This window comes from Dunckerocampus dactyliophorus, chromosome 3, assembly GCF_027744805.1.
Source record: "Dunckerocampus dactyliophorus isolate RoL2022-P2 chromosome 3, RoL_Ddac_1.1, whole genome shotgun sequence".
Lineage (NCBI taxonomy): Eukaryota > Metazoa > Chordata > Actinopteri > Syngnathiformes > Syngnathidae > Dunckerocampus > Dunckerocampus dactyliophorus.
In genome coordinates, this window is record NC_072821.1 from 39,354,884 (window position 1) to 39,382,716 (window position 27,833).

A 27,833-nucleotide genomic window follows, 5' to 3' on the forward strand; every position below is an offset into this window, starting at 1 on the left:
CAAGTCTTGTTAATGAGAAGAAGATGGATGCTTCACAAACAGGTGATTTTTATGTTCTTACGACTTGCCAACATCTGGACATGCGACGTCATTCAATAGTTTTTTTTCAGCCTCCGGTACAAAATGACCTGGCTCCCCCTGCTGGCAGAAAATAACAGACCATACAAGCTAATCATTAAAAATGTTGCAGTTGACCTGTTGTCAGGACGACCACTAGACAGTCTTGAAATGTCCCTTAATATGAAAAAAAGTTTCCATGATTGTTTTGTGTTCATGTGATGGGTGAGAACATGAATTTATTATGACTCTTGAATAAAGTCAACGATGTTACGTTCCCCGATGCCATGCCCATTCCTCGTCAGGAAACACAGTTTGTTTTGTCTTTCGGCAGCGTGGCGTCCTGGTGAGGCGTCTCGGCCCCTCCCCTCCTGCTGAGGAACACGCCCCTGGCTGCCGGGTGGGGCGGAGTCTTATTGTGCTGCAGCAGCGTCTGGTGCAGGTAGCCGTTGTAGAAGTCAGCCGCCGTCAGCCGCTTCTTCAGGAGCACCGCCTTGAAGCCCACCCAGCCATCCTGGAACACACGCACACACATGTTGGACAAAGGTAGCGCACGCATACACACACAGGAAATAATGGGAATGAGACGTTAGCAGTCCGAGTGTGTGTAAAACAAATCTAACCTTGCAGCAAACAGCAAGGATATTGGACTCTCTTTGGAAGCTCACTGAACCAGGCATGGACCTCCTGCTGGGATCTACAAACATTAGCTGTTACTCATGTGGACTGAGAAGTGGACTCAGTGGACAGAAGTGGACTCAGGTCTTTTCCTACGGCGCGTTCACACTTTTTTTCATTTTGGGTCAGTTTGCTCAGCTAGTACAGTTTGTTTTGTCAGGTGTGAAAGCAGTCCAGGACCAACAGGGGGGCTGAGACCACTAGAGAGAAGGGTCTCATTCCGCCTGCGAGTGGACTCTGGTCCTGTTCCACACCAAAGCAAATGCCAGCAAAACCATGCATTGGTTAGCAAACGACCCCCCCCCTTACAAGAAAAAGTCGTAATTTTACGAGAATAACGTCATAATATGAAGAAAAATAATGTCATTTTAGGAGTATAATGTTGAAATATTAACATAAAAAGACATTATTTTTTTAAAAGTCGTAATATGACGAGAAACAAACAAAACAATGAATAAAGTTGTCATTTTTGGGAAATCAGGTTGTGGAAAAAAGTTATAATGTTACGAGAACAAAGTCATATTGCCAAAATAAAACTGAGAAGAAAGTTGAAATAGTTGAGGGGGGTGGAAAAATTGGCAAAAGCAGATATAATTTTACAAAAATAAAGTCACAATATTATGAGGAAACAAATTTTTGTTGCATTGAGATCAAATATTAAAGAAAAATGTAATCTCTTTTTGTAATAAAGTTTTTTTTTTTAAATGTTGGGTAGCAGACTACACGTATGTTTTTTTTAAACGTTGGGTAGCAGACTACACGTATGTTTTTTTAAATGTTGGGTAGCAGACTACACGTATGTTTTTTTTAAACGTTGGGTAGCAGACTACACGTATGTTTTTTTAAATGTTGGGTAGCAGACTACACGTATGTTTTTTTAAACGTTGGGTAGCAGACTACACGTATGTTTTTTTAAATGTTGGGTAGCAGACTACACGTATGTTTTTTTAAATGTTGGGTAGCAGACTACATGTTTTTTTTTTTTTTTTTTTAAACACACGTTTTTACTCGGCTACCCAACATTTTAAAAAACACACTTCTCGCTAGCCGACTAAAGTATGTATTTTTAATGGTTTGGTACCAGACTAGACCAGTCCAGGGTGTACCCCGCCTCTCGCCCGAAGTCAGCTGGGATAGGCTCCAGCATACCCCCGCAACCCTAGTGAGGATAAGCAGTATAGAATATGGATGGATGGTACGGGACTACAAGTATGAAGCACCCTGAGTGACGGGAAGGAGACTCGCCTGCTAAGGAGATGTGACACTTTCCCACAAAGTCCAGCAGCTTGACGGTGCGTCCCATCCAAGTGGTCCTCAGAGGAATCTGGAGGCAGAGAAAGAAGCCGTGTTATGGCAACGTCCCCGAGATCACATGACCGCTGGTGGTGCTCGTTACCTTGTATCCGATGGCTCGATACAAGCGGTTGATTTGCTCGCACGTCTGCTCCTCCCACACCACCCAGCTCATAGATGAGCTGATTTTTGGGGCTGTCGGAGGACAAGGAGGTGTCAGTAGGCTGGAAACAGGAAGTAGCTCAGTTCTACGTACCGAAGGTGGCACCCGTCTGGCTCTGTTCTTGCTTGTTGGCCATCGTCTGCGGGAGCGTCCGCAGCGTGTCCATGAGCTTGGTTAAAAACAAAACTGTCAGTGGAGGTTTTGGCGAGAAGAAACTATGAAGGCCGCCTCTCACCAGCCGAGCTCCTTTGATGGCAAGGACGTCTCCCAGCTCTTCGGCCGTGCACTTCTCCGGGACCTGATAGAATTGCTGCTTCAGGATCGGACCCACGTCAAACCTGAGCCAAACGTTTAATGTGACCATGTTTGCAGGCGCCATAGCAGCAGGACTACTTCCTGTTTACCTGTGTGGGCGGATCTGCATGATGGTGACACCCGTCACGGCGTCTCCGTGCAAGATGGTGTGGAAGACCGGTGCCGGCCCGCGCCACCTCGGCAGTAGGCTGGGATGGACATTTAAAATCCCACTGCCACAAAAAGTCAACGTTAGCGTGACCATGCAGTTTGGAAAGCCGCCGGCTAACAAGACTCACTGCGGGAACGCCGTGATGAGTCTCTCCTGGAGCAAACAGCCAAACGATACCACCACGCCTACGTCAAAGCGTCCGGCCACGTCGCCCGGCGGCCATCTGTGGACCGGAAGGTCCTTCAGCTGGGCAAACCTCCACACAGGAACGTCCTCGCTCAACGTGACCACCTCCAGGGACGCCACCACGCCCCCGCCGGAGCTCCTACGAGCAGCAACAAACATAGCCGCCACACTTTGAAAGAAATGGTTCTTAACTTCCAACACAACACTACAAGGTGCGATGCTAATCTAACTATTAAACTATGAACGTCACGTGATCCCATGAAATAAGGCACCTGTCAGCTGCGAGGACTTTGAGGGACTCCACGGCGAACTGATCTGAGCCGAAGAACAGGAGCCTCCATGGGGGTCTGGACGAGGAGAGGTGCCTACAAGACCACGGTGTCCACTCTGCTGCCGCCTGGACACCGCAGCGCCGGAGGAGGCGGAGGACAGGCAGCGCTGCTCCCACCGCTCCGCCGCCCGTCCTCATCCTCATCCTCACAAGGCGGACAATTCGCCGCCTCGCACCCGACTTCCTTCGTTAAAAAAAACAACAAAGTTACGATAGACGGTGTGAGGGTGACATGGACACCGCCATGTTTACAAAACCACTTCCGGCTTTTTTCTCCTGTTTATGAGCAGCTTGGATCATTCGGCATTACTGCCCCCTCTGGCTGTGGTCAGGTACTACATCCCTAGTGAATATCATGAACGTCATTAATCACTTTGAATAATCTTTTATTTTCACTCAGAAACGTACTGTACATTTCATACAAACATCTGCACACACAACAAACAAACGTATCTACTGTCTATTATCTATCTCTATCATCGTCATGTCAGGTAAATGTAAGGAGCAGATGTTGTTGCTCAATATGTCAGGCTAGTTTTCTTCATTGGTTTCCTTCATTTCCAGGGCCGCCTCCTCAGCTGCCTCCTCCTCTGGTTCCGGCAGCGCATCTTCCACTGAAGCGTCGGCGTACAAACAGGAAGTGTTCCCGTCTTTCCATGTGACCACGATGTTTCCGGCTTTGAGCTCGCTGGCATCTCCGTTGCACGGCGCGGCGTGCGACCTCTGTGGCGATGGCGTGCCGGTGATGTCGGTGACGGCCCACATCTCTTCGCTCTTGTGGGCCAGAGCGACGGCGGCCTTGTACTTGGCGATCTTCCTCCTGTTCCTGCAACAACAGTGGCGTGAGTGGCTTCTGTTTCATTCATGTCTTCATTATGTGGCATCATTGCTAGATACCTGCTCGCCATGGTGCCCATCCCCAACAGGAGGAAGCCCACGAGGAGGCACACGAAGGCCAAACCCAGCAGCACAAACGTCCACACCGTGGCTGAAACATCAAGAACACCGTTTGAAAGTGGTTTCGAACAGGTGTGACACTGTTTCCATCAGCAGCAGATGTCCATGAGTTCTTACGGTCTTCTGTGCGATAGAACCAGCGAAGATATTCTCTTTGTTCCTCTGTCAAGGTCACATGCTTGTCCTTTCCTTCCTCTGTGAGCTCAACTGGGTCATGTGATGACCTCCTAGACCCTGAAATGTTTAATAATTGCATTCATGCATCGGCTAGCATTTATTTCTTAGTGAGACCTGCTGGGACTGACTGAGTCTTTCCTGGCAGATGTCTCCTGCATCCAGTGACCTCCACTTGGAGTGTTTGTCTCCTGGGCTGAGGATGAGGCGCCCCCTGTCTACAGAAAGCAGCATTGACGTGGCGCGGCTGATCAGCGTGTCCCTGTCACAATCCCACACCAGTTCCTCGTCCTCCAAGACGGGACACGGCCGGGTGAGGCCCGGCTGCTGCGACGACAAACATCTGGATGTGGCGACGCATTTCAGCAGGCCCGGATGCTTCCACAGCCACCGCTGGGCCTCTGAGTCCAGGTGACACCTCCTCAGCACAGCGCCGCCCGCCGGCCAGGAGTCCTCCAGACACAAGCTGCTGTGGGTGTTGTGGACCATGAACGCACCGGCTCCTGATGACATCATCAAGGAGGACAGGTAAGATGACACACACGTTGAATGTGGAATCTGGTGTTAATTTCACCTGTGAGGAGCAGGAAGAACACCCCGGTGGCACCAGTCATGTCTGCAAGGCACCAAATACAGTCAAACCTCGGTTTCTGAATGCCCCAGTTTGAGTGTCATTTGCTATTCTACGTAACAAACTAGTCCGTTTATCCTGAAGAAGGTAAGAAACACGATTGAATTCACAAAAAAACTCGTGCCAGAGTACGGAGATGGCATCCCCTGCCCTTCTTCCTCTCTGCTCCTCACCGCTTTCACCAACAAGAATCTTCAATACAAGTAAAATCATGTTAAATGTTCATTTATCCATTTCAGTCCTCTTTTAGAATTATTTTTGCATTCATTTCTGCATGTAAAATTGTAATTATCGTCTATAAAATGTTTTTTTGTTAATACTTTTAGGTGTTTGGAACAGATTCATTAGATTGAAATGATTTCCTATGGGAAAAATCTTTTTGTTTTTTTTCCTAATATTTGAACTTTATGCTACTAAAAAGACATTACAATGTTATTCTCGTAAAATTACGTCTTTTCTCTCAGAATATTTGGACTCTATAAATGACTGCAAATGTCTCCATTTTTGCTGTTTTTGTTTTTTTTCCAAATGTTCTTGTTAAATTATATTTTTTAAATGTGTCCCAGGCCAACAAGAAAACAGCCGCAGGCCACAAATGGCCCCTGGACCGCACTTTGGATACCCCGGCTGTTTTTTTTCTTGGATGGAGATTTTGTGTATTTTCCTTCCAGTGGACCACTGCATATTATGTTTTTCTGCATGGAAATGTATAATTATTCTTTATCAAATGTATTGTTCAGATATTTTTGGGTATGTGGAATGGATGATTTAGATTTACAATATTTCCTGTGGGAATTTTTTTTTTTCCCTGTATAGCCTTTTTTCTGACCTGTTGGAACATCCAGTATGTATTTTACAATATGATGTATTTTCATTACGGTGGATCTCTGCACATTGGCCATTCAGCATTCGGCCCCCCAATTTCCTCCATAAATAGCATTTTTTTTCCCCACACATTTCATTCAAACGGCTAAAACCTCAGAATTTTTGCATGTTCATGTCTTTACGCTTCACTGGTGATGTTTTTTCCTGGGTCCTTGAACGCATCATAGATTGTGTAAGACACGTGAAACTTCTGCATCTGACATGATCATTTTATACTTTAAATGTGTTTAATAAGTGTGTGAGGCATATTTCATCTAATCTAGTAATTACAGAAGTCACTTTTATTGCAAATGTTGATCTGAAATCAGAGGAGGAGGTCAAGGTGGAAGGAGGGTTTAGAGGGGGAGGAGTGAGATGTGTGTTTAAAAATAGACATTTTAATGGGCGCATAAATTACTTGTGGAATTTTGCCATTTACTGGCGGCCTGGGGACGTAACCCCCGTGAGAAACGTGGATCTACTGTACTCACTTTAACTTGGAACTGTTGCCACCATGTATACTCATGCAACCACTTTAGTGTTTCCCAATTAGGAGCACTTTTTTTTTTATCATCCTTTCAAAAGAAAAATAGGAATAAAAGTGGTATTTCTTCTTTTTCTGCTGTAGTCCATATGCATGATAATAATGTTTCATAATACAGAGTAAGAATAGTAGTAGACTCACTGTGTTGTGGCGTCGCTGGTTGGAGGCAAAGGTGAGTGCGCTCGTTCTAGTCTGCACACTTTCCAAAGGTCAGGGGGCGGAGCCTGCAGATGACGTCATCCCCCATGGCCACCTCATTAGGTACCCGTGCACGCAAGTCATGAACATCTATTGCATGCATGCGAGGAGGTCGTAGTTCACGGCAATGTTTATTTGTTCATCAAATTAGAAACGTGCATGCCACCACAGGACGTGGGTCCATTAGGAGACTTAATGTTTTAAGATGTCCCGATTGATGGTCACATGTTGTCACGCAGTGACAAAGTTCATTGGATGTTGTGGTTACTGTTTAGACAGACGGGTGGGAACTTTGGGACACGGTGTGACTCATCGGTCAAATGCCTTTTGCTCCTTCCCGCTTTAATTTTTACAGCCCAGGTCAACAACCCCTCTGGATGACCGTGAGACGATGCTGGTTCCTCTACACGTGGTAATATTGCGTTTGAACTGGTGAAACGTCAGGGACTTGTGCTGTACGTGCACTCCATAGTGTACATAGTATACAAGATTTACTGCAACCTTTAACCCCAAAAGACATGACAGGATGCAACACATGTAGATATGCTAACAACTTCGATACTATATTTCATCTCAGCTTTGGCACATACACTGGTGTGAAAAAGTGTTTGCCTCCTTCCTGATTTCCTGACAACACAACTCAACACTCGATGCACTTTTTAAATTAAACTTATTATTAAGGGAGAAAAAACATCCAAAGCTACATGGCCCTGTGTGACAAAGTGATTGTCCCCTAAAGCTAATAACTGGTTGCCCCCCCCTTAGCAGCAACAACTTGCAATGAGTCTCTTCCAGCGCTGTGGAGAAATTTAGCAGAATTGTTGTCATTCAGCCACATATGAGGCTTTTCCTTTTTAAGGTCATGCCACAGCATCTCAATAGGATTCAGGTCAGGACTTGGACTAGGCCACTACAAAGTCTTCAGCCAATCAGAGGTGGACTTGCTGGTGTGTTTTGGATCATTGTCCTGTTGCACAACCCAAGTTGCTTTCAGCAACAGATGGCAGGACATTCTCCTGATTCCATTTACCACAACAAGTCTTCCAGGTCCTGAAGACCATCACACTACCACCACCAGATTTTACTGTTGCTATGATATTCTATTACACCAGATGTATTGGGACACACACCTTCCAAAAAGTTCAACTTTTGAGTATTTTCCCAAAGGTCTTGGGGATCAACAAGATGTTTTTGAGCCTTAATGTTGTTTTTGTTCAGCAGTGGTTTTGGTCTTGGAACTCTGCCATGCAGGCCATTTTTGCCCAGTGTCTTTCTTATGGTGGAGTCATGAACACTGACCTTAACTGAGGCAAGTGAGGCCAGCAGTTCTTTGGATGTCGTTGTGGGGTCTTTTGTGACCTCTCGGAAGATTCGTCTCTGCGCTCTTGGGGTCATTTTGGTTGGCCTGCCCCTCCTGGGAAGGTTCACCACTGTTCCATGTTTTGGCCATTTGTGGATAATGGCTCTCACTGTGGCTTGCTGGAGTCCCAAAGCCTTAGAAATGGCTTTATAACCTTTTCCACACTGATAGATCTCAAATCATCTCAGTTAAGTTATGTTTCACTTTTCCACACAGGGCCATGGAGCTTTGGATTTTTTTCTCTCTTAATAATTAAAAGTTTCATTTAAAAAGTGCATAAAGTGTTGAGTTGTGTTGTCATTGACTAATATTTGCTTTAGTTTGATGGTTTGAAACATTTAAGTGTGACAAACATGCAAAAAAAAAAAAAAAGAAATCAGGAAGGCAGTAAACATGAACTATATAGATGCTGTTAGCATATCTACATGTGTTGCTTTACAAAAGTTGCATCCTTTCATGTTTCATGTGGCCCTCACTAGAGGAAAAAGTTAGGACAGCCCTGCTTTAGAAGGTTCTTGTAAGTTTTTGGAGCTGGAAGAGATCCTGTGTAGCCTTTGGAGGTGGTTTGGAAGAAGATGAGGTCCACCTCCCTTAGAACGTCCTTGAAGGAGTGGAAGTGATGTGGGTGTGCACGCTGTCCTGGTACAGTTGTGAGGAGCATTCATGTGGTGGTGTGATTGGCAGTAAAGTAATGATGGAGGGGCGGAGCCTACATCTGGCAGATGATTAGTTTTGGTAATGAAAGTCCAAACATTGAACGGTTATTGTCCGGTACGTTCTCTGACGGCCTCCGTGGACCTCCAGCTGTGCATCTGACCTGGAAACAGGAAGTTGACCACATCACAGGGACTTTCACGAGCCTGCACGTGTGCCAATGATGCTGATGGTGTCTCCCCCTTATGTTTGTGAGATGAATTACAGCACACGCCAGAAGATCCAGCTGGAGCGTGTACGTGCACGGTGTCTGGGGGATTGCTGAGGGGAAAAGTCTAGCCTCGCCTGGGCAGGCGCTGGAAAGATGATTGTGGGTTTAGGGCGCCGTTTAGCTTCCTGGTTGGCCAGCGTCCAGCACACACACACACACAGACAGCCATATTCCATAACCTGGCATGAAGATGTCATTAGCAGAAAACACCAGTGGACTAGAAAGATCATTTTATCTTAGTAGCCGAGCACGTGTGACTATTTGAACGTTTGCACAAATGGGCAGTCACAGTCGCACCATTACTGTATGGCTCCCTCACTATATCATAGTTTTTAGAAATGAAGGAATGAAGGAATAAATGATGGCTGTTTGGTGGTCTCTTATTAGTCAAACACAAGTGATATGTAGTGTTGTGGTCACCAGGGGGCAGTAATGACACAAAACACTGATGAGACATAAGCTTACATGACATGTCCCACATCATAGACTGGAAAAAAGCTCTCCTCCCATCTCTTGTGGAAGTGGTAGTTTTTTTGTCATCTTAAGTTTAGAAGAAATAAATTCCAGGCCAACTAGTTAGGTCGCTAGCTAGCTGCCTTCGAGTTCCTGGAGCATAAGAATTGCAATGTGATGTAAACAAAGAATAATAGGAGTCCACTGGTCCAGCATGTACCCCCTCTCTCGCCCAAAAGTAAGCTGGGATAGGCTCCAGCATGCCTGCGACCCGAGTGAGGATAAGCGGCATAGAAGATGGACTATGTCTTATTTTGTCTTATTTCTACTATATTGGGTAACAGGAGTGTAAAGGTGACAATAGGGCTGTTATTTCATGTCGAGGGCTCGAACAATGTTGACAAACGTGTATTTAAAAGGTGGTAAACAGATTTTCTATGCTCTACCAAAATATTCCATTGATAAACATTGAATCCTGTATTGTGGAAATTAATTTATTGTGGTCGGGTCTGGAACCAATTAATTTCTATCAACGAGGGACGACTGTACAATCTTCCCAATAAAATCACATTTGGTTGTGTTTGTGACTACAGTGGACCCCTGGGTTTTATTCATCCGTTCAAAAAGGTCCAACTTTACAGAAATACGCAGTGTGCTTGAACGCCTCATCAGCACAGCGTGCACACGTGCTTTATGGGGAAGAAAGGGGACATAAATGGTTGTGTGTGTGTTCTATAAACCACACATACACAAACACACACACATAATGAAGAGAATTAAAGGATTCCATGGTTGGAATCTGTCTAGTGTCCCATTTGTAAAAGAACCAGTATCCATTCTTCACAGAGACACGTGCATGCTTTGTTTGGCCGTAGGATGATGAGTATGTATGTATGTATGTATGTATGTATGTACTTTATTTATCCCACAGCGGGGAAATTTACTTGTTACAGCAGCAAGACAAGTAAAGAGAACAGTGTAAAGAAAGCATAGTGTCTACAACATGGTTCAGGTGGTGCAGGTGTTGTAGAGCCTGACAGCGGTCGGTATGAAGGACCTGCGGAACCTCTCCTTCTTACACCGTGGGTGTAACAGTCTGCTGCTGAAGGAGCTGCTAAGGGAACCCACAGTGTCATGTAGGGGGTGAGAGGTGTTGTCCATGATGGACGTCAGCTTAGCCAACATCCTTCTCTCCCCCACTTCCTCCACGGAGTCCAGAGGACCGTCCAGGACAGAGCTAGCTCGCCTGATCAGTCTATTTAGCCTGCTCCTGTCCCTGTCCGTGCTGCCCCCTCTCCAGCAGCCCACAGCATAGAAGATGGCTGAGGCCACCACAGAGTCATAAAAGGTCCGTAAAAGAGTCCTGCACACACCAAAGGACCTCAGTCTCCTCAGCAGGTGAAGGCGACTCTGGCCCTTCTTGTAGAGGGCGTGGGTGTTGACGGACCAGTCCAGCTTGTTGTTAAGGTGAACAGAGTACTTCCTAATGACGACTCTGTGGGAATGCTGTAGCCCGAGGCACATCCGTACAGTACACTCATTCAAGTACAGTCCACATTATTATTGAAGTCTGCTAAATTGTGATGCTAGCCATGCTAATGTGTAGCTCGCTAGCTAGCTTGGAGCCTTACTACTGTAGGTGCAGTTTGAATGTGCTCCTATTCTGTCAACAATCACACTCGTTAGCATCCTATCTCCATTGACTCGGGATCAGATATAGCTTAAATAGCACCGTGCAGACTGTGCCCGGGGCATGCTTTCACTCCACCCAAGATAGAGCACCTGGGCCCACTTCACCCCTTAAGTTCCACGTTTGGCTCCTTTAAACGCGCAGATCTGCAGTCATGCACGGCACACTTCCTTCTTTTGGAGCACGGCATGATTACATGCACAAATAACATCAACGCGATTGCTCCTCACAGGTTCTCAATGATAGCTGACAATTCATAAAAGAAATCTGCTAATACAAAGACTGAAAATAATCCAAAAGTTAAACACACAGCATGCTTGATCGCCCACAACCACGTGAAGATGTGTCATTTAATTCATGCGATCGCTCCTCTTTGCAAGATATTAATGCACAGCAGAAATCAGGACTTGAAATAAGACTGGAGAAAATCTACAGTCAAACCGACAGCACGCTTGCTCACCCTTGACCACACTTGTGTGCATAATGTCATTTCATTCATGCAATCGCTCCTCTTTGAGTAATGAATGCACAGTAGAAATAATGAGGACTTGTAATGAGGCTGGAAATAATCTACAAAGTCAAACCCATAGCACACTCACTCACCTGCAACAATGTTTTATGTGCTTAATGACACAGATGTGTCATTTCATTCATGCAATCGCTCCTCTTTCTGAGTAATTAATGCACAGTAGAAAAAAAATCTGGTCTTGAAATAAGACTGCAAGTAATTTACATAGCCAAATCCACAGTACGTTCGCTCACCTATGACTACATTGTGTGTGTAATAAAGACATGTTTAATTAATGTGATTGACACAGATGTGTCTTTTAATTCATGTGATCTCTCCTCTTTGCAAGTAATTAATGCACAGAAGAAGCAATCAGGACTCACAATAAGACTGCAAATAATCCCCAAAGTCAAACCCACAGCACTCTCGCTTACCTACAACTACACTTTTGTATGTAATAAAGACATGTCGGTTAATTGATGCAATTGCTCCTCTTAGCAAGTAATTAACTCACAGCAGAAACAATCAGGCCTAAATAAGACTGGAAATCATCCACAAAGTCAGGGAAATTGCAGTAACGTAGCGTGAATGCTGAGTGTGAGCGCGTCAAGCGTGAGTATGGTGTGATACTTCCACGTCTTGTGTTCCACGTTTGGTGGAAAGAAAAGAAGAGAAGCTGTGGTCTTCTCGTTGAGGTGAAGGTGAAACATTGCCAGTTTATTTCAAAAGCACACCAATGCGTCCTGTCCTAAATTCAAGGTCCTTGTCCCTCCAAAGGTTGTCTTTGGTGCTCCTCGGCGACGCTACAAGATGAGTGTCTGACCAAGAATCTTGCGGTTGATCTCGGCTAAGGCCACGGAGAAGACGAAGGCCTTCTCGTCTGAGAGGCCCGCGTAGACGTCCACTTCCTTCTCTTGTTTGTCTGCCGGCACCAGAACACACGCGTTGGTCTTCCATCAGAAACATTGCGGTCCCACAACGGCCTACCTTTGTCCTCCTCCTGCTTCTTCACGCCCACAGTCTTGGGTCGGCCCCGCCCCCGCCTGATGGGGTCCGACTGACTGTTGGCTCGGGATCTCCTCCTGTTCTCCGCGTCGTTGGTCAAAGGAGAGTCCGTACGATCCTTGCGGATGCGCTCTGTCCTCCGCCGCTTGGAGTCCAGCTTGTCTGACGCGGGCGACAAAAACAACATGCGTGAAGGGGGGGGCGGGGCTGAAACCTTTACTATTTTGGTAGCACACCTTCTGCGGCGTTTGGTGACGAGCAGTCGTTTGACTTGGCGTTGAGGAGCTTCCTGCTAATAAACACATAACCGCACGGGCACGACTTGCAGGCCACGGGAATCTGCACGTGATAAGATGAGAGACTGTGATCATGATGCATCACTTCCTGTCTTTAGCTGAGCTCTTTTCATTCCACAGCGACGCAGGCGGACAAAAAAGGAACTGCATGTCGCTGAGCTGCCAATCACTACGCAGGTAAGGCCCGCCTCTCCATGTAGTTCATACATTATCTTTCACATTTGTTAGTGTGGATTCAATTGGAATATTATTGTTGTTTACATCTGCATAATACATTAACAAATAATATAATGAGCCTCCAGTTTGGCAGCAAGAGCTTTAAAAATGTCGAAAAGAGGCTTCATTGTGTGATTTATCAACACCAAATCTAACTTAGCGAGCAGGAATATTTAGTCCTCAAATTTGCAGTTGAAGTGTTGAGGGCTTCTTTTTTTTTTAAGTGGAACGACTGCAGGGCAAATGGGACGTGTGCTGAGGCTGAGACGGATTTCCGCCAAACTAGCAAGCTAACAACTGGCCTCACTTGTCATTTAAAGCACCTTATAGCAACTGCACTCCCAGCTACGCAGACTTTCACATCAAACACATCTTCCTCACCTGTTGGTCGCATTCTGGACACGATTTAGTAGCCATTTTGACTTTCTTTGTTTTATTTGTCGACATAGTCTGACTCCTCCGGCGCAGGGCGAAAAAACAACCGCGGCCGCTCAGCTCACTTGGACGAAAACATTAAAAACATGTCAAATAAAAGAAGGCAATGGTGAATTAGACGTGAATTAATCACACGCACACGACAACACGGCAGCTCAAAATAAAAAGTACAGAACTGGACTCCAGCTACGCGCATGCGCACGTAGGCCCGCTGCCGCTGCGTGGCATTCACGGACCATGTGGAAAATACGGTTTTGTAGCGCTTTGCATTTTTTAGACGCAAAAGTCAGTTTGGATTGGGGGAGGGAGGGACATTTAAGTTGGAAATTTTCACCTTTATTTCCTCCCCAAACAAGTATTATTTATCCAACACAATGTTGTTGCTGCACGGTAGTTTTTTTATATTTCAAAAGCTAAAAAGTTTGTTACAGGGTAGCTGTAATTGTGAATTGCTTTTCTTCTACCATTGACAGAAGATGCGGCCCATGTTTAACTTTCTATACAAGCTTCTTCTTCACGTTTGTTGGCTACAATGACAAGGGATACATGTTTTCCTCCAATTAATATATTATTCCTTGATATGTCTCTGCGTATTTTATTGACACTGTAGGCTGCTTGTGAGCTAGCTAGACAACATGAGAGGGTGAATATATTAATAATACTTTGTGAATACAAAATAAAAAAAAGAGCAACATACATAGTTAAGAAATGATTTTATTTCAGTAAATGACAAGGATAAATCTTACTTCCTGGACGTGATTTACAAGTGGCCTTGCAAACAAAAGAAAAAAAACGACTGCTCGACGACGCCTCCGAAAAGAAAGACCAACGATACGAAAGAGATGAGCAGACGAGTGAGAGGCTGCGGCCAATAATTTTCCAAATCTTCACACACAAACCTGGAAATAATTACATCATCAGAACGGTGGCGCCACGATGCCATCGTGTGACGATCTAGCAACATGATGCGTGTTAAGAGACAGACAGAGAGGAAGTGTTGGGGTTAAGTGCAGTGTCGCTCATCTCCAACCGCTATTCATCATCTAACGAGGAGGAGAAGATGGGGAAGGCTGGCTGGGATGAGACGGCCGAGCAGACGCGTACGTGCATCATCCACGACGGCGCTCACAGCTTCTGTGGCGTGACCTTTTCAGAGGACCAGGCCCTCGTAGACCGGACCCTCGGACTCGGGGGATTCTCTCTGCAGACGAAGATGTTCCAGTGTGTTGTGGAAGTGTTTGTTGATCTGCTCGCTCTCCTCGCTGGCCTCCAGGTTGGGAAGATCCTCCCTGATCTTCTGGATGAGCTGGTTCAGCACCTGGACAGTCACCTGGACACGCCATGCAGGCTGTTGGTCCCACGAGACAGGAAGTTAGGTGGCGGTGGCGTCTTACTTACAGCATCGTTTTCCCGCTCGTAGAAGCACACATATCTGTTGAGGATCTCGATGAAGAGTTGGACCTGCAGCGAGGGGTCCATGCACTGGTTGGCGATCTTCAGAGCCTTCTTTAGGCACTCCATCACCCGCTTCCCATCTCGGATCTAACAGCAGTTAACCGATAAGACCGGTGGCACATTCATCATCAGGCATCATCATTTTCATCATCGCCATCCCACCTCCTCGCCGTTCTTGTCCGTGCTGCGTCCCGACCAGAAGAGGTGAGCGCAGATGCTGACGGCGCGGCACTGGTCGGGTTTCTTGAGCAGCTTGGAGGCCGCCAGCGCGCACTGAGTCCTCAGAGGCTCGTGATTCTCTTCGCTGAAGCATTTCATCCTCTCAAAGGTGCCGATGATGAGCGTGATGGCCGCCAGCTGTGCTTTGGAGTCGCTGATCTCGTCCTCGTACAGCGAGAAGGCCTGAACAAAAATCATCAGACATCAAACACTCGAAGAGTGAAAATGGAAATGTAAAAATCCTACCTGAGACATGAACTCGTATGCTACGGTCTCGTGGTTCTCAAAGCCGATCTCGCCTGCCGCCAGCGCCCCCTGCAGGAAGAGTCGCAGCGGCAGCTCGGCCAGCTCGGCCTTGAGGAGCGCGCTGTTGGTCTGGTGCGCGAAGGAAAAGATCTTCTGACACTTCTTCTCCCACTTGTCATCCTGACGAGGTGGGGACATACAGACACCAGGGTGAGGATGGATGAAGAACGTGATAGAGACCAAGGTGAGGATGGATGAAGAACGTGATAGACACCAGGGTGAGGATGGATGAAGAACGTGATAGACACCAAAGTGAGGATGGATGAAGAACGTGATAGACGTTCAGGTCTTGATCCTTCGATTTTATCAAATTATCGGCCCATTTTTAAACTACAAAAACCTTTTATCTCAAAGATTTTAGAAAGAAGTGTTCTTGCACAGATGCAGCCTTTTTTAGATGAAAATGGGATTTTAGACACCTTCCAGTCAGGTTACAGGGCATTTCATAGCACTGAGTCTGCACTTTTAAAAGTTTTTAATGACCTGTTTTTAATGACTGATACTGGTGGTTCAGCCATTTTAGTGCTTTTAGACCTGACTGCTGCCTTTGACACAGTGGACCACACTATTCTTTTATCTCGCTTGGAAAACTGTGGGTGTCAGGGGGACTGCCCTTGATTGGTTTAGGTCTTACTTGTCAGGGAGATGCTTTACTGTGGGATTTGGTGACTCCACCTCATCTACTGTCCCCCTTGAATGTGGAGTCCCCCAGGGATCAACCCTGGGGCCCATCCTATTTGTTCTGTACCTACAGTAATCCCACTTAGCACAATTTTTAGAAAGCATGGCATCTCCTATCACTTTTATGCAGATGACTGCCAGATCTATTTACCAATTACAAGAAATGACCATGACCCCCTGACTCCCCTTCTTGAGTGCTTTAGTGACGTCAAGGTCTGGTTGGCTCAACATTTTTTAAAGCTCAATGAGGGGAAGACAGAAGTTATCATCCTTAATAATAATGACCCCCACTTGGACTTGGGTCCCATGAAAAACCATGTCAGTCCCACAGCCACCAGCCTTGGCGTCATCATTGATAGTGATTTTAAACTTAATAAACAAATCAATGCCGTTGTAAAATCTTGTTTTTATCATCTTCGGCTTTTATCCAAAGTCAAATCATTTTTATCATTGCAACATTTCGAACAAGCCATGCACGCTTTTATCTCGTCACGTCTGGACTACTGTAATGCGCTTTACTCTGGAATAAGCCATAAATGACTCTCTCGCTTACAGTTAGTCCAGAACTCTGCAGCACGGCTTTTAACAGCAACCAAAAAGAGGGAGCATATTACCCCAATTTTAGCTTCCCTGCACTGGTTGCCTGTGCGTTTTAGAATTGATTTTAAGATTTTATTGTTTGTTTTTAAGGCCTTGAATGGGCTGGCCCCTCAGTACATCTCGGACCTCATCCAAATCTACACTACAGCGCCACTTTGGGGTCCGAAGGCCAGCTCCAACTGGTGGTGCCTAAGACCAGACTTAAGACCAGAGGAGACCGGGCCTTTTCTGTTGTCGGCCCAAATCTGTGGAACACTCTCCCCCCTCATGTAAAAACGGCCCCCACAATTGAAAGCTTTAAGTCTCGTCTTAAAACCCACTTTTATTCTGTGGCTTTTAACTCTGTGTGAGTCGTGTGGTCTTCTGTGTCTTTTATTATTTTTTAAGTTTTTATTGGTTTTATTTATTTTAGTTTTCTAAATTAAATTTACTTATTTATTTTTTTACCTACTTCTTGGACCTTTGTCTTTTATTGTTTCGATTTCTTGTTTTAAATATTTTATTGTAGTACGCTTCTTTGTTTCTATTTGATCTTTTACTTTTTATTGTCGTAATTTTTACTTATTATTTACATTTACATTCCTTTATTTACTTATTATTTATGGTTTTGCTAGTCTGTGCAGCACTTTGGAAACAGTGTTTATAAAATGGGCTATATAAATAAAGTGGAATGGATTGGATTGGATAGACACCAAAGTGAGAATGGATGAAGAACGTGATAGACACCAGGGTGAGGATGGATGAAGAACGTGATAAACACCAAGGTGAGGATGGATGAAGAACGTGATAGAGACCAGGGTGAGGATGGATGAAGAAGAACGTGATAGAGACCAGGGTGAGGATGGATGAAGAAGAACGTGATAGAGACCAGGGTGAGGATGGATGAAGAAGAACGTGATAGAGACCAGGGTGAGGATGGATGAAGAAGGTGATAGACACCAAGGTGAGGATGGATGAAGAACATGATAGACACCAGGGTGAGGATGGATGAAGAACGTGATAGACACCAAGGTGAGGATGGATGAAGAACATGATAGACACCAGGGTGAGGATGGATGAAGAACATGATAGACACCAGGGTGAGGATGGATGAAGAACGTGATAAACACCAAGGTGAGGATGGATGAAGAACGTGATAGAGACCAGGGTGAGGATGGATGAAGAAGAACGTGATAGAGACCAGGGTGAGGATGGATGAAGAAGAACGTGATAGAGACCAGGGTGAGGATGGATGAAGAAGGTGATAGACACCAAGGTGAGGATGGATGAAGAACATGATAGAGACCAGGGTGAGGATGGATGAAGAACGTGATAGACACCAGGGTGAGGATGGCTGAAGAACGTGATAGAGAGACCAAGGTGAGGATGGATGAAGAACATGATAGACACCAAGGTGAGGATGGATGAAGAACATGATAGACACCAGGGTGAGGATGGATGAAGACGAACGTGATAGAGACCAGGGTGAGGATGGATGAAGAAGGTGATAGACACCAGGGTGAGGATGGATGAAGAACGTGATAGAGACCAAGGTGAGGATGGATGAAGAACGTGATAGAGACCAAGGTGAGGATGGATGAAGAACGTGATAGACACTAAAGTGAGGATGGATGAAGAACGTGATAGACACCAAGGTGAGGATGGATGAAGAACGTGATAAACACCAAGGTGAGGATGGATGAAGAACGTGATAGAGACCAGGGTGAGGATGGATGAAGAACGTGATAGAGACCAGGGTGAGGATGGATGAAGAAGAACGTGATAGAGACCAGGGTGAGGATGGATGAAGAAGGTGATAGACACCAGGGTGAGGATGGATGAAGAAGGTGATAGACACCAGGGTGAGGATGGATGAAGAAGGTGATAGACACCAGGGTGAGGATGGATGAAGAACGTGATAGAGAGACCAAGGTGAGGATGGATGAAGAACGTGATAGAGAGACCAAGGTGAGGATGGATGAAGAACATGATAGACACCAAGGTGAGGATGGATGAAGAACATGATAGACACCAGGGTGAGGATGGATGAAGAACATGATAGACACCAGGGTGAGGATGGATGAAGAACATGATAGACACCAGGGTGAGGATGGATGAAGAACATGATAGACACCAAAGTGAGGATGGATGAAGAACGTGATAGAGAGACCAAGGTGAGGATGGATGAAGAACATGATAGACACCAAGGTGAGGATGGATGAAGAACATGATAGACACCAGGGTGAGGATGGATGAAGAACATGATAGACACCAGGGTGAGGATGGATGAAGAACATGATAGACACCAAAGTGAGGATGGATGAAGAACGTGATAGAGAGACCAAGGTGAGGATGGATGAAGAACTTGATAGACACCAGAGTGAGGATGGATGAAGCAGAAGAGGATGTGGGCTCACCAGGGAGGAGTTCTCCTTGTATCTAAAGGCCAGCTGGTAGGCAGCAAACACCAGAGGAGGGAGAGTGTAGCGAATCCTTTGGTTCCCACCAGCACCAAAGTGTTTGCGGGCTGTGTTGAGGATCTGCATACGTGTGAGAAAGTGGATGTCAATGATCAGGAGGGAAGGAGGGAGGAAGGAAGGAAGGAAGGTCCGTCAACGTGGACTCACAAGGTACTGCTGGTCCGCATCATCAGAGTGCAGCAGATGGATGAAACGACCCACGAGGCTCTGCTCCTCCGCAAAGTCCTCTGGGTCGGGATCGTCAGCCGGTTGGTCCGGCTGGTCCTGAATGAGGGTGGACACCAGGTTCAAGATGGCGTCCACCTGTCGAGAAGCAGAAGAGCGCAAGCGTCGGGTTAGAGGGAACGGTTGGCCAGGGACTGGTACCTTCGTGAGCTGACCTGCTCCTGGGCCACGATGGTGGTGTTGTCGTCCAGCGTGTTGCTCAGCACGTAGCAGCTCATGCTCTTGCGCGACTCGTAGTCGAAATACTCAAAGAGAGGCGGGAAGTGTTTGAGCTGCAGCACCGTCAGGATGTTGTTGTACGTGTCGACGGGGATCTTCAGCAGCCGGGTCAGCTCCTTGGACACGGCACTGCTGGTCGCTATGCTACGTGGAGCAAGGAGGCCAGCTGTGATCACGTGACTAACCCGGGCCTGCTGCCTTATCTCTTGCGATACAACGCGGCCACTCAAAGACTTACTGCTCCAGGTTGAGCTTGTTGAAGATCTCCACGGTGCTCTCCAGCACTTTATCCACATAGTCCACACGGTCAGGGTAACACTTCATGGCCAAATTGATGAGGGACACCTGCAGAGACACCACGTCCTCGGACGGCATGTCCTGGCGAGACTGGAAAAAAGAAATGAAAATGAAAACAAAGAAGAGGAAAGGATGGATTCCTAAAAGTGAGCTACCTGGATGACTGTGGCCACTTGCTGGGAGAAGATGTCAAACAGTTTGATCTCAGCTGGAATGCCGGGCCCATCTTCTCGATGGGCAAAGAGGGCCAGTCTGGAAGGAAGCCCCCCACATTAGTACCCGCCAATCAACACAGCCTCCATCCCACCCTGCGAGCGTACCTGTCAATGAGGGCGATGATGATGTTCTTCACGTTGACGTGCTGATGAAGCTCAGCGCAGGAGCGCAGGAAGGGGTTCAGGGTCTGCAGGTGGAACTCGTCTGGGAACACCTGGCAGCACGCAGGAGGATAGCGTTAAAAGCTCCACGATCACATGACGCCCTGAGTGCCGCATCTACCTGGATGATGCACTCCATCAGATACTCCTGCGCCAGGGAGTCTCTGCAGTTCACAACCTGCTCCAGCACGCCGGGAAGAACAATCTGTGGAAAGACAACACTTCCTGCAGATGGAAGGTCCCACAACATTGTACTACCTAGCAGGAGGGTTACAGTCAGTTTTTGGAGGAAATCATGCAAATTCAATTCCACGAATCCCTCATTTATGACGGTTCTTTCAGCAGTCTATTTACTGCATGAGGGATTCCTTACTTCCACAGTACATGGAATATTTCCATAGTTAAAGCACAGACAACCTGTTTAGCACCATCTAAAGACGCTTTTTAACATGACTAGAGCCTTCTAGACATGAAATAACACCCTATAGTCACCATTACACTCCTCTATTACCCAATATAGTACACATAAGAGAAAATAAGACATAGAAAACTTGTTTACCAACTTCTAAATACACTTTCTAACATTATTAGAGCCCTCTAGATGTGAAATAACACCCCTAAAGTCACATTTACACTCCTATTACCCAATATAGTAGACATAATAAAACATAATACCAACTCGGGTTGTTCATTTTTTTGTACAGTACTTCCTGCAGTGGCTAATGTCTCATCAGTGTAACATTACTGGCACCTAGTGACCAGTGTGGAATATTACATATTAGCACAATGTCTTTGAATGTGTGTATTTGACTTCATTTAGCCGTTTCTCTGCTTACAATTGCTTCATTTAGGCATAAAAATACATAGAATTTGCTTCAATATAGATATTATTTGACTAATAATAGGCCACATGCAACCACAAACCAACAATGATTTATTAATTCATATATTTTTGAAAAACTGTGCCAGTAAAGCTGCAAAATTCGAAGTGTGGAATTACTGTAATCTGTTCTTGACAGCCAAAAATATAAAGAAAAAATACATTTTCTACAGAATGATGCTAGTTTCACATGTAGAAAACAATGTGAAATAATTATAAATGAGGAATGAATTCTACAGAGTTTCTCACCTTCTACCACACTGCCAATTGCCACTTTCTTTGGCCCCATCGTGTGTTATTTAGCAGCCATACTCAATAATAAGATGCACTGTCAATGAGTCAGCAACAGACCTGACATTGGTATCGCTAATCATCCATCCATCTTCTATGCCGCTTATCCTCACTATGGTAGCTTGTATGCTGGAGCCTAACCCAGCTGAGGCGGGGTACACCCTGGACTGGTGGCCAGCCAATGGCAGGGCACATATAGACAAACACTCACATTCATACCTATGGACTATTTAGAGCAGGGGTCACCAACGTTTTTCATTGTGAGAGCTACTTTTACAAAATGAAAATAGCCACGAGCTACTCATTTTTGTAACATTTATTTTCAGAGCTTATTTTAAACCCAAACAAAGCGAATATGCTTGTTTTACAGAATACATTTCTTTCTACTGTTCTTTCATTATTAACTGAAAACCTGAATGAAAAACAGGCTTGCTGGCACCTCATGTGGTCGTGGGGGCTACCTGGTGCCTGCGGGCACCACGTTGGTGACCCCTGATTTAGAGTCTCCAATGAAGCTAAAATGCATGTTTTAGAACCCGTGTCAAACTTGTGCCATGGAGGGCCGAGATGCTGCAGGTTTTCTCTCCAACCACTTTCTACAGCAGGCGATTTAAGTGACGAGCTCCTTCCCTCACATTGAAGGTGTTGATCATTAAAATCACCTGCTTTAGTGACCGGCTGGAAAGAGAACCTGCAGTGTCTTGGCCCTCAATGGCACGAGCTTGACACCCCAGTTTTAGAGGAAACCAGAGGACCCGGAGAAAACCCACGAACGCACGCACGGGGAGAACATGCAAACTCCACACAGAGATGCCTAACGGAGATTCCAACCCAGACCTCATGACCATGGCTAGTCAAGTGGTGGATAATAAGGATACATCGATATCAAATACACAATGGCAAAAAAAGAATAGCATGATAACATCCCTCACCTGTTTGTACTTGTCGACGTTGACGCCCTCCAGCTGGCTCAGGCGGACCAGGTTGGTGCCCACCAGGATCCTCAGCTCCTGGCGCTCCTTTTCCCTCTTCTCCCGATCCCGGCTGTGACCCTGATGCTGCATCCGCACCCACAACTTGTTCATCTCTGCAAAGTTGAGCAGGACAAAGTCCACCGAGTCGTTGATGTCGCCCGTCATCTCCTCCAAACCTCTGTGTGGAGAAAAAGGATGATGCAATCCAGCACCTCAGGAGGTTTGGCTTTACACGCCACGTGGAGAGAATCTGGCTTTGCTCACTCGGACTGCTCGCCGTCATCCGGCAGGATGTTGCGAGTACACTGCAGCAGGTAGTTTCTCAGGAAGAGGCCCCTGAGCGGGTGCTGGACACCACGGCACATCTCCACCAGGTCCTTCAGGATGTCCTTACGAGACTGCGGGAAGGAACGCACGTACACCACTCCCACTGTGATGAGCAGATACCTAAAGCCAGGAGGAGGAGACCAGGATGAATGACTAAAAGCTGGAGTTATGTTCTTTTATAAGACAGCGAGAGAGATGATGGATGAAGATGCAGGAGATACTCACAGCCTGGGGATGATGTTGCCTGCGTACTGGACCAGCTCATACAGATCTGCCACCTTGCGTCCTTTTGCAAACTCGTCTGTGAGGTAGACCTCCAGGTAGTGGAGTTCATCAGAGATGGCCATATCTGAGAAGGCTGTTAGGGACTGCATCTGATCACCACAGTCGTGTGCATCCACCTTTGCAATGTCCCTTCGCATTTATGCATTCATTTATTTGTGGCGGCCCGCCAAGAATACATGTGGACCACCACAGATAGGCCTGTTGATTTACAATGGGACTGTCTGTGAATGTAGCTTGTTGTACAGTAGACGGCATCGTTGCTTCACATACATGGTCTGCTGTAGCAGAAGACGTAGCCACTCGGTCGCCATATTTAGCGAGTATTCACATCCCTCTCTGCTGTTTTTCAAAAAGGCGACTAGCGCCAAATCTCACCACTGTTTCTGGTCTTATGGAACCCTGTTGAAGACCAACATTCTTCTCAACGTGCTGCGGGTTCTGCTGTGGCCGCCCACCCATCTACAAGTACTCACCGATAGCTCTGTCTTGCTTGGGACAACATACTTATTTTTGCTTTTCATGTTTTTTATGCTCACTTTTTGTCTCCCACTGCGTCCAGAAAAATGACACGCACGTGCGTCATGGCCAATTATGCAACTTTGGCAACAACGTCTCCAACCACTGATAGATTGTAGTCCTGTGGGAAACAACATACAGCCATCAGTCATTTATGACGGTTCATTGGTTCCAGACCCCACCGTGGTAATTCAATTTCCACCAAGTAGGATTCCTTATTTATGAACAGAATATTGTTAGTGACACCTGTTTACCACCTTCTAAATACACTTTTTAACATGATTAGAGCCCTCTAGACACGGAATAACACCTCTATAGTCACCTTTACACTCCTATTACCCGATATAGTAGATGTAATAAGAGAAAATAAGACGTAAATAAGACTCGCACTCATGTGTGTTGTTGTTGTAAATGTGTTCCGGTGCTGGGGGAGCTGAGTGGGAGAGGGCAGTCAGGAAGTGACATCTGGGTTCAGAGTTTTAGGGTCACAAGGTTAGCCTGTTATAGGAATGATTGTGCCTGTTGTTCTAACAATCAAGCGTGGTGCTTGTGTGTCACAGTGGACCTTACAGTAACATTACAGACACCTAGTGACCAGCACACAATACTACAACATCTTTAAATGCGTCTTCTAATTGCCGTATATATTTTGCTTCATTTAGCCATTTTTATGCTTGAAAATGTTTAATTGAGACAAAAATACGTGAAATGCGCTTAAATAGGCATATTTTTTGACTAATAACTGGCCATACGCAACCAAAAAACAGCATTATTTATGAATGAATACATTTTTAAAAACCGTGATAGAGGGAAGCCATGAAATTCAACGGGATTACAGTATATGACTCACGATGGTGTCCCAGGTTGAATACTTGAAGGATACAGAGCTCGTAGTAGCTCTTTGGAGACAGCATGGAGGTCCTCAGCTCCCCCAGCATGTTGGAGGCGTGTTTCAGCGCGTCCATCAGCTTGTTCTTGTCCTTGTGGACACACGCACACAACTGAGTGAAGCTCAACACAACAAACAACAACAACACACAGCCCAGCCTCACGTGACCAAGTGTCACAATACATCACATGATGCCTAACATTCATATGACCTACCAGGCATCGCTTCATCTGGAAGGACTGGACCTTGACGGCCTGCACGGCTTCATCCAGAAGCTTCTCCTGCTCATCCTGGGGTGACTGCTGCGTGGTCGGCTGCGGCAGAACAAACAATTGTGAAAAACACAACATGGCGTTACTGACTTCCGAGTATTGCTGTCATTTGGTGCAGCAGTAGATGCATGTTATGGAATCACAGGAGTGCCAAAATTAAAAGGGAATACGTGTGGAAATACAACGAGAATCAATAATACAAAAATATACAAATGTAGTCATATTCTTTTACCATTTTGTCATTGTTTTTTCTGTATTGTCTTTGTTTTTTCCAATTTGTCGTTGTTTTTCATGTTTTGTATTTGTCTTTTCCACTTGCATTTTGTCATTGCATTTAGTAATGACAAAGACAATACCATGCAAATGCGAAAGAAAGATCAGCAAAGGCTGTGGGCGGGTCATTCTGCCAGGATGATGACTATTCCATACATGATTACACGATTCCTCTTTGATGTGGCTAAAAAATGTCACGGACAGAAAGTAGACGCAAATACACGTTTATCAAAACTAAACGGGGGAAATTTAAATATGATGGACGTGGTCGAATTGAGAAGAGGTGTTCAACGTGAATTATGAGCAATTGCTCGGTTGGTGGAAGATGTCATGGAAAGTTTTTATAAAAAAGTTTTTAAAGTCTTTAAAAGCTATATCTGCGTTGATGAATGCAGATATGGATGAAGCTGTGTGGCGCAACCTTGAGGAGGTAAATGCCTTATTTGATCTTATTTATTTCCCGTTTACTTTGGACCCGCCCACAGCCACTTTCACATTTGCATGATATTGTCTTTGTTATTACTAAATGCAATGACAAAACGCAAGTGGAAAAGACAAATACAAAACAGAAAAAACAATGACAAAATGGTAAAAGAATATGACTACATTTTTTTTTATTATTGATTCTCTTTGTATTTCCACATTTGTATATTTTTGTATTATGGATTCTCTTTGTATTTCCACACGTATTCCCTTTTAATTTTGGCACTCCTGAGATTCCATAGCACTTGTCACTATATTAATGAACAGATGCATTAGAATGCAAGGAAGCTTAAGAGGTGCTTGCAGAGTTACGGTGGTATCTACTGTACAGAGTTGGAACACTGTCCCATTATAATGTGTTTATGAGCGAGGGCAAACAGATGTACATATATGTTTAGGGGGTAAAGGAGCTTTAATGACTATCATTGAAGACATTAGGAGCAGCACGGTCGCGTGTTTGAAGCGTCACCGGTTGCTACGTCTCATCTTGACTGCTAGGATAACATCTGACAGAGAAGCTAAGCTAACAATATCAAACATCTGAGCGCCAAGAATAAAACCATTAGCTCGTTTGTCACTGCGCATAAAACTGCACCGGTGTATGGACGAATCCTTACATAAAAAGCCAACAAAATGAAAGATCTGAGTCGAAGATCCTGCAGTTGGTAGCTGTTAGCCTAGCTAGCCAGCATGACGGAAGCGTTAGGCCACATTGGCGCTCCAACGTTCGTCTGGTTTGGGATCGCCGAGAGGCACAAGCATGTCGCCATCTTGACGGCTTTAAGACGCGCATCGTGTGTTTGGACGACGTTTCTCGGCCGGAGAAGACTCACCATGGTTGTGAGATGTCAGAGCAGTCCAACAGCGGTGCCTGTCATGTGACTCCGAGATGCGTTCACGGTCTCCTTTCTGAGCCGTCCCGTCGTGACGTCACGAGGACGCAGCTGGCGGAGCCGGATGAGACCCCAACATCAGGGGTAGGCGATACTGCCAATTTTTGTATAGGTTCGATACCGATTAGAGACAGCGTCTGTATACCGATACTTTTAACTTGAAAAATGTTCAAGATCATTGTTGATCATAACAATCACCCTAACACACGGAGCATATTTAAAATAATTTTTTGAACATACAGTTGTTTGAGCGCCATAAAGTCCGTGGCAAATAAACAAAAGCCAAAACTACTCATTTTTTAACTTATTCCCCGAGTTTTAAGCAATATAAACGTATATCATCCATCCATCCATCTTCTATGCTTCTTATGGGGGTATGCTGGAGCCTATCCCATTCGACTTTGGGGGAGAGGTGGGGTACAGCCAATCTCAGTAACCATATATCAATGTAACTGTATATTTGTGACAATACGTACATCCAATAATCCTAGTGATGGGTAGATGGGGCATCACGTATCGTTTAGACGCAGTGACACACTGTATTGACAGTGTTGCTGAATACTGACACCTGGTGGACTTAAAAAATCCCTGCAGGAAACATAGTCGACAGCCTCAACTAACACTGATTTGATTACCTATTGTATACAGTACCGGCCGCACGGTGGTCTAGTGGTTAGCACGTTGGCCAACAGTAACAACCTGGATCGGGAAAACCTGGGTTCGATTCATTTCTTGCATGTTCTCCACGTGTTCGTGGGTTTTCTCCGGGTATTCCGGCTTCCTCCCACATTCCAAAAACATGCAGGTGGGGTAAACTGGTGACTCTAAATTGCCCATAGATATGAATGTGAGTGTGAATGATTGTTTGTCTATATGTGCCCTGCGATTGGCTGGCGACCAGTCCAGGGTGTACCCCGCCTGTCGCCCGAAGTCAGCTGGGATAGGCTCCAGCATGCCCCCGCGACCCTAATGAGGAGAAGGTATAGAAAATGGATGAGTGGATGTCATTTACCGATGTCATACCGTCATTTACGTATTTGCATTCACATTTTCTTGTTCCATATATGTAATTTAATTAAAAATCCTCTTTGATATTTGAGACACAGTGGATAAATTAGTGAACATCTGTCATAATGTCAAAACCTCAGTGAAAGTGCTGTGAATGACAATGACAATGGACTCGTTGTTGAAAGATTTTTATTCAACAAAATGAGTTTCTCCAGTGTTTTGTAATTCTAGTCTATTTCGTTTCTTTGACGCAGTTTCTCCTGCTTTGGAGAATATGCGCACAGAAGATGCTGGTGTGCATAGAAACTGCCGCACAAATGCAACATTTCACCTGCAAAAAAATAATATGAATAATAAACTAAGAGTTATTTTGAAAAGAATTTCAATAGAACAGAATATTTGGAAAATATGACAAGAAGTGGGTAAAATGAGGAGATCGATAGAAATACCTTATTTTCCGACAGAAGGTCAAAA

At 45.4% G+C, this 27,833-nt stretch overlaps 4 protein-coding genes across 4 annotated transcripts; all 4 read right to left on the reverse strand.

The window, feature by feature from the left end:
* Positions 1-28: 28 nt before the first annotated feature.
* On the reverse strand, positions 29-3,440 carry mtfmt (mitochondrial methionyl-tRNA formyltransferase). The gene is made up of 9 exons (XM_054771111.1): positions 3,116-3,440; positions 2,785-2,982; positions 2,596-2,718; positions 2,427-2,529; positions 2,285-2,360; positions 2,132-2,223; positions 1,981-2,059; positions 681-754; positions 29-571 (listed from the first exon to the last, which is right to left on the reverse strand). Exons 1-9 carry the CDS (start codon positions 3,316-3,318, stop codon positions 359-361), a joined length of 1,161 nt encoding a protein of 386 aa, XP_054627086.1. The 5' UTR covers positions 3,319-3,440; the 3' UTR covers positions 29-358.
* Positions 3,441-3,533: 93 nt separating this feature from the next.
* On the reverse strand, positions 3,534-6,559 carry si:cabz01068815.1 (solute carrier family 51 subunit beta). Its single transcript, XM_054771112.1, has 6 exons — positions 6,486-6,559; positions 4,880-4,921; positions 4,437-4,808; positions 4,249-4,365; positions 4,072-4,162; positions 3,534-4,000 (listed from the first exon to the last, which is right to left on the reverse strand). Exons 2-6 carry the CDS (start codon positions 4,917-4,919, stop codon positions 3,706-3,708), a joined length of 915 nt encoding a protein of 304 aa, XP_054627087.1. The 5' UTR covers positions 4,920-4,921; positions 6,486-6,559; the 3' UTR covers positions 3,534-3,705.
* Positions 6,560-11,774: 5,215 nt separating this feature from the next.
* On the reverse strand, positions 11,775-13,636 carry c3h16orf87 (chromosome 3 C16orf87 homolog). The gene is made up of 4 exons (XM_054770885.1): positions 13,377-13,636; positions 12,720-12,822; positions 12,466-12,645; positions 11,775-12,400 (listed from the first exon to the last, which is right to left on the reverse strand). The coding sequence occupies exons 1-4, from the start codon at positions 13,440-13,442 to the stop codon at positions 12,282-12,284; spliced, it is 468 nt and encodes a 155-aa protein (XP_054626860.1). The 5' UTR covers positions 13,443-13,636; the 3' UTR covers positions 11,775-12,281.
* Positions 13,637-14,126: 490 nt separating this feature from the next.
* Positions 14,127-26,400, reverse strand: vps35 (VPS35 retromer complex component). The gene is made up of 17 exons (XM_054771627.1): positions 26,292-26,400; positions 24,646-24,744; positions 24,425-24,521; positions 22,966-23,089; positions 22,678-22,860; positions 22,372-22,591; positions 20,390-20,473; positions 20,212-20,321; positions 20,047-20,143; positions 19,833-19,981; positions 19,531-19,738; positions 19,298-19,453; positions 19,088-19,210; positions 15,351-15,530; positions 15,048-15,287; positions 14,829-14,972; positions 14,127-14,760 (listed from the first exon to the last, which is right to left on the reverse strand). Exons 1-17 carry the CDS (start codon positions 26,292-26,294, stop codon positions 14,581-14,583), a joined length of 2,397 nt encoding a protein of 798 aa, XP_054627602.1. The 5' UTR covers positions 26,295-26,400; the 3' UTR covers positions 14,127-14,580.
* Between the last annotated feature and the right edge of the window lie 1,433 nt (positions 26,401-27,833).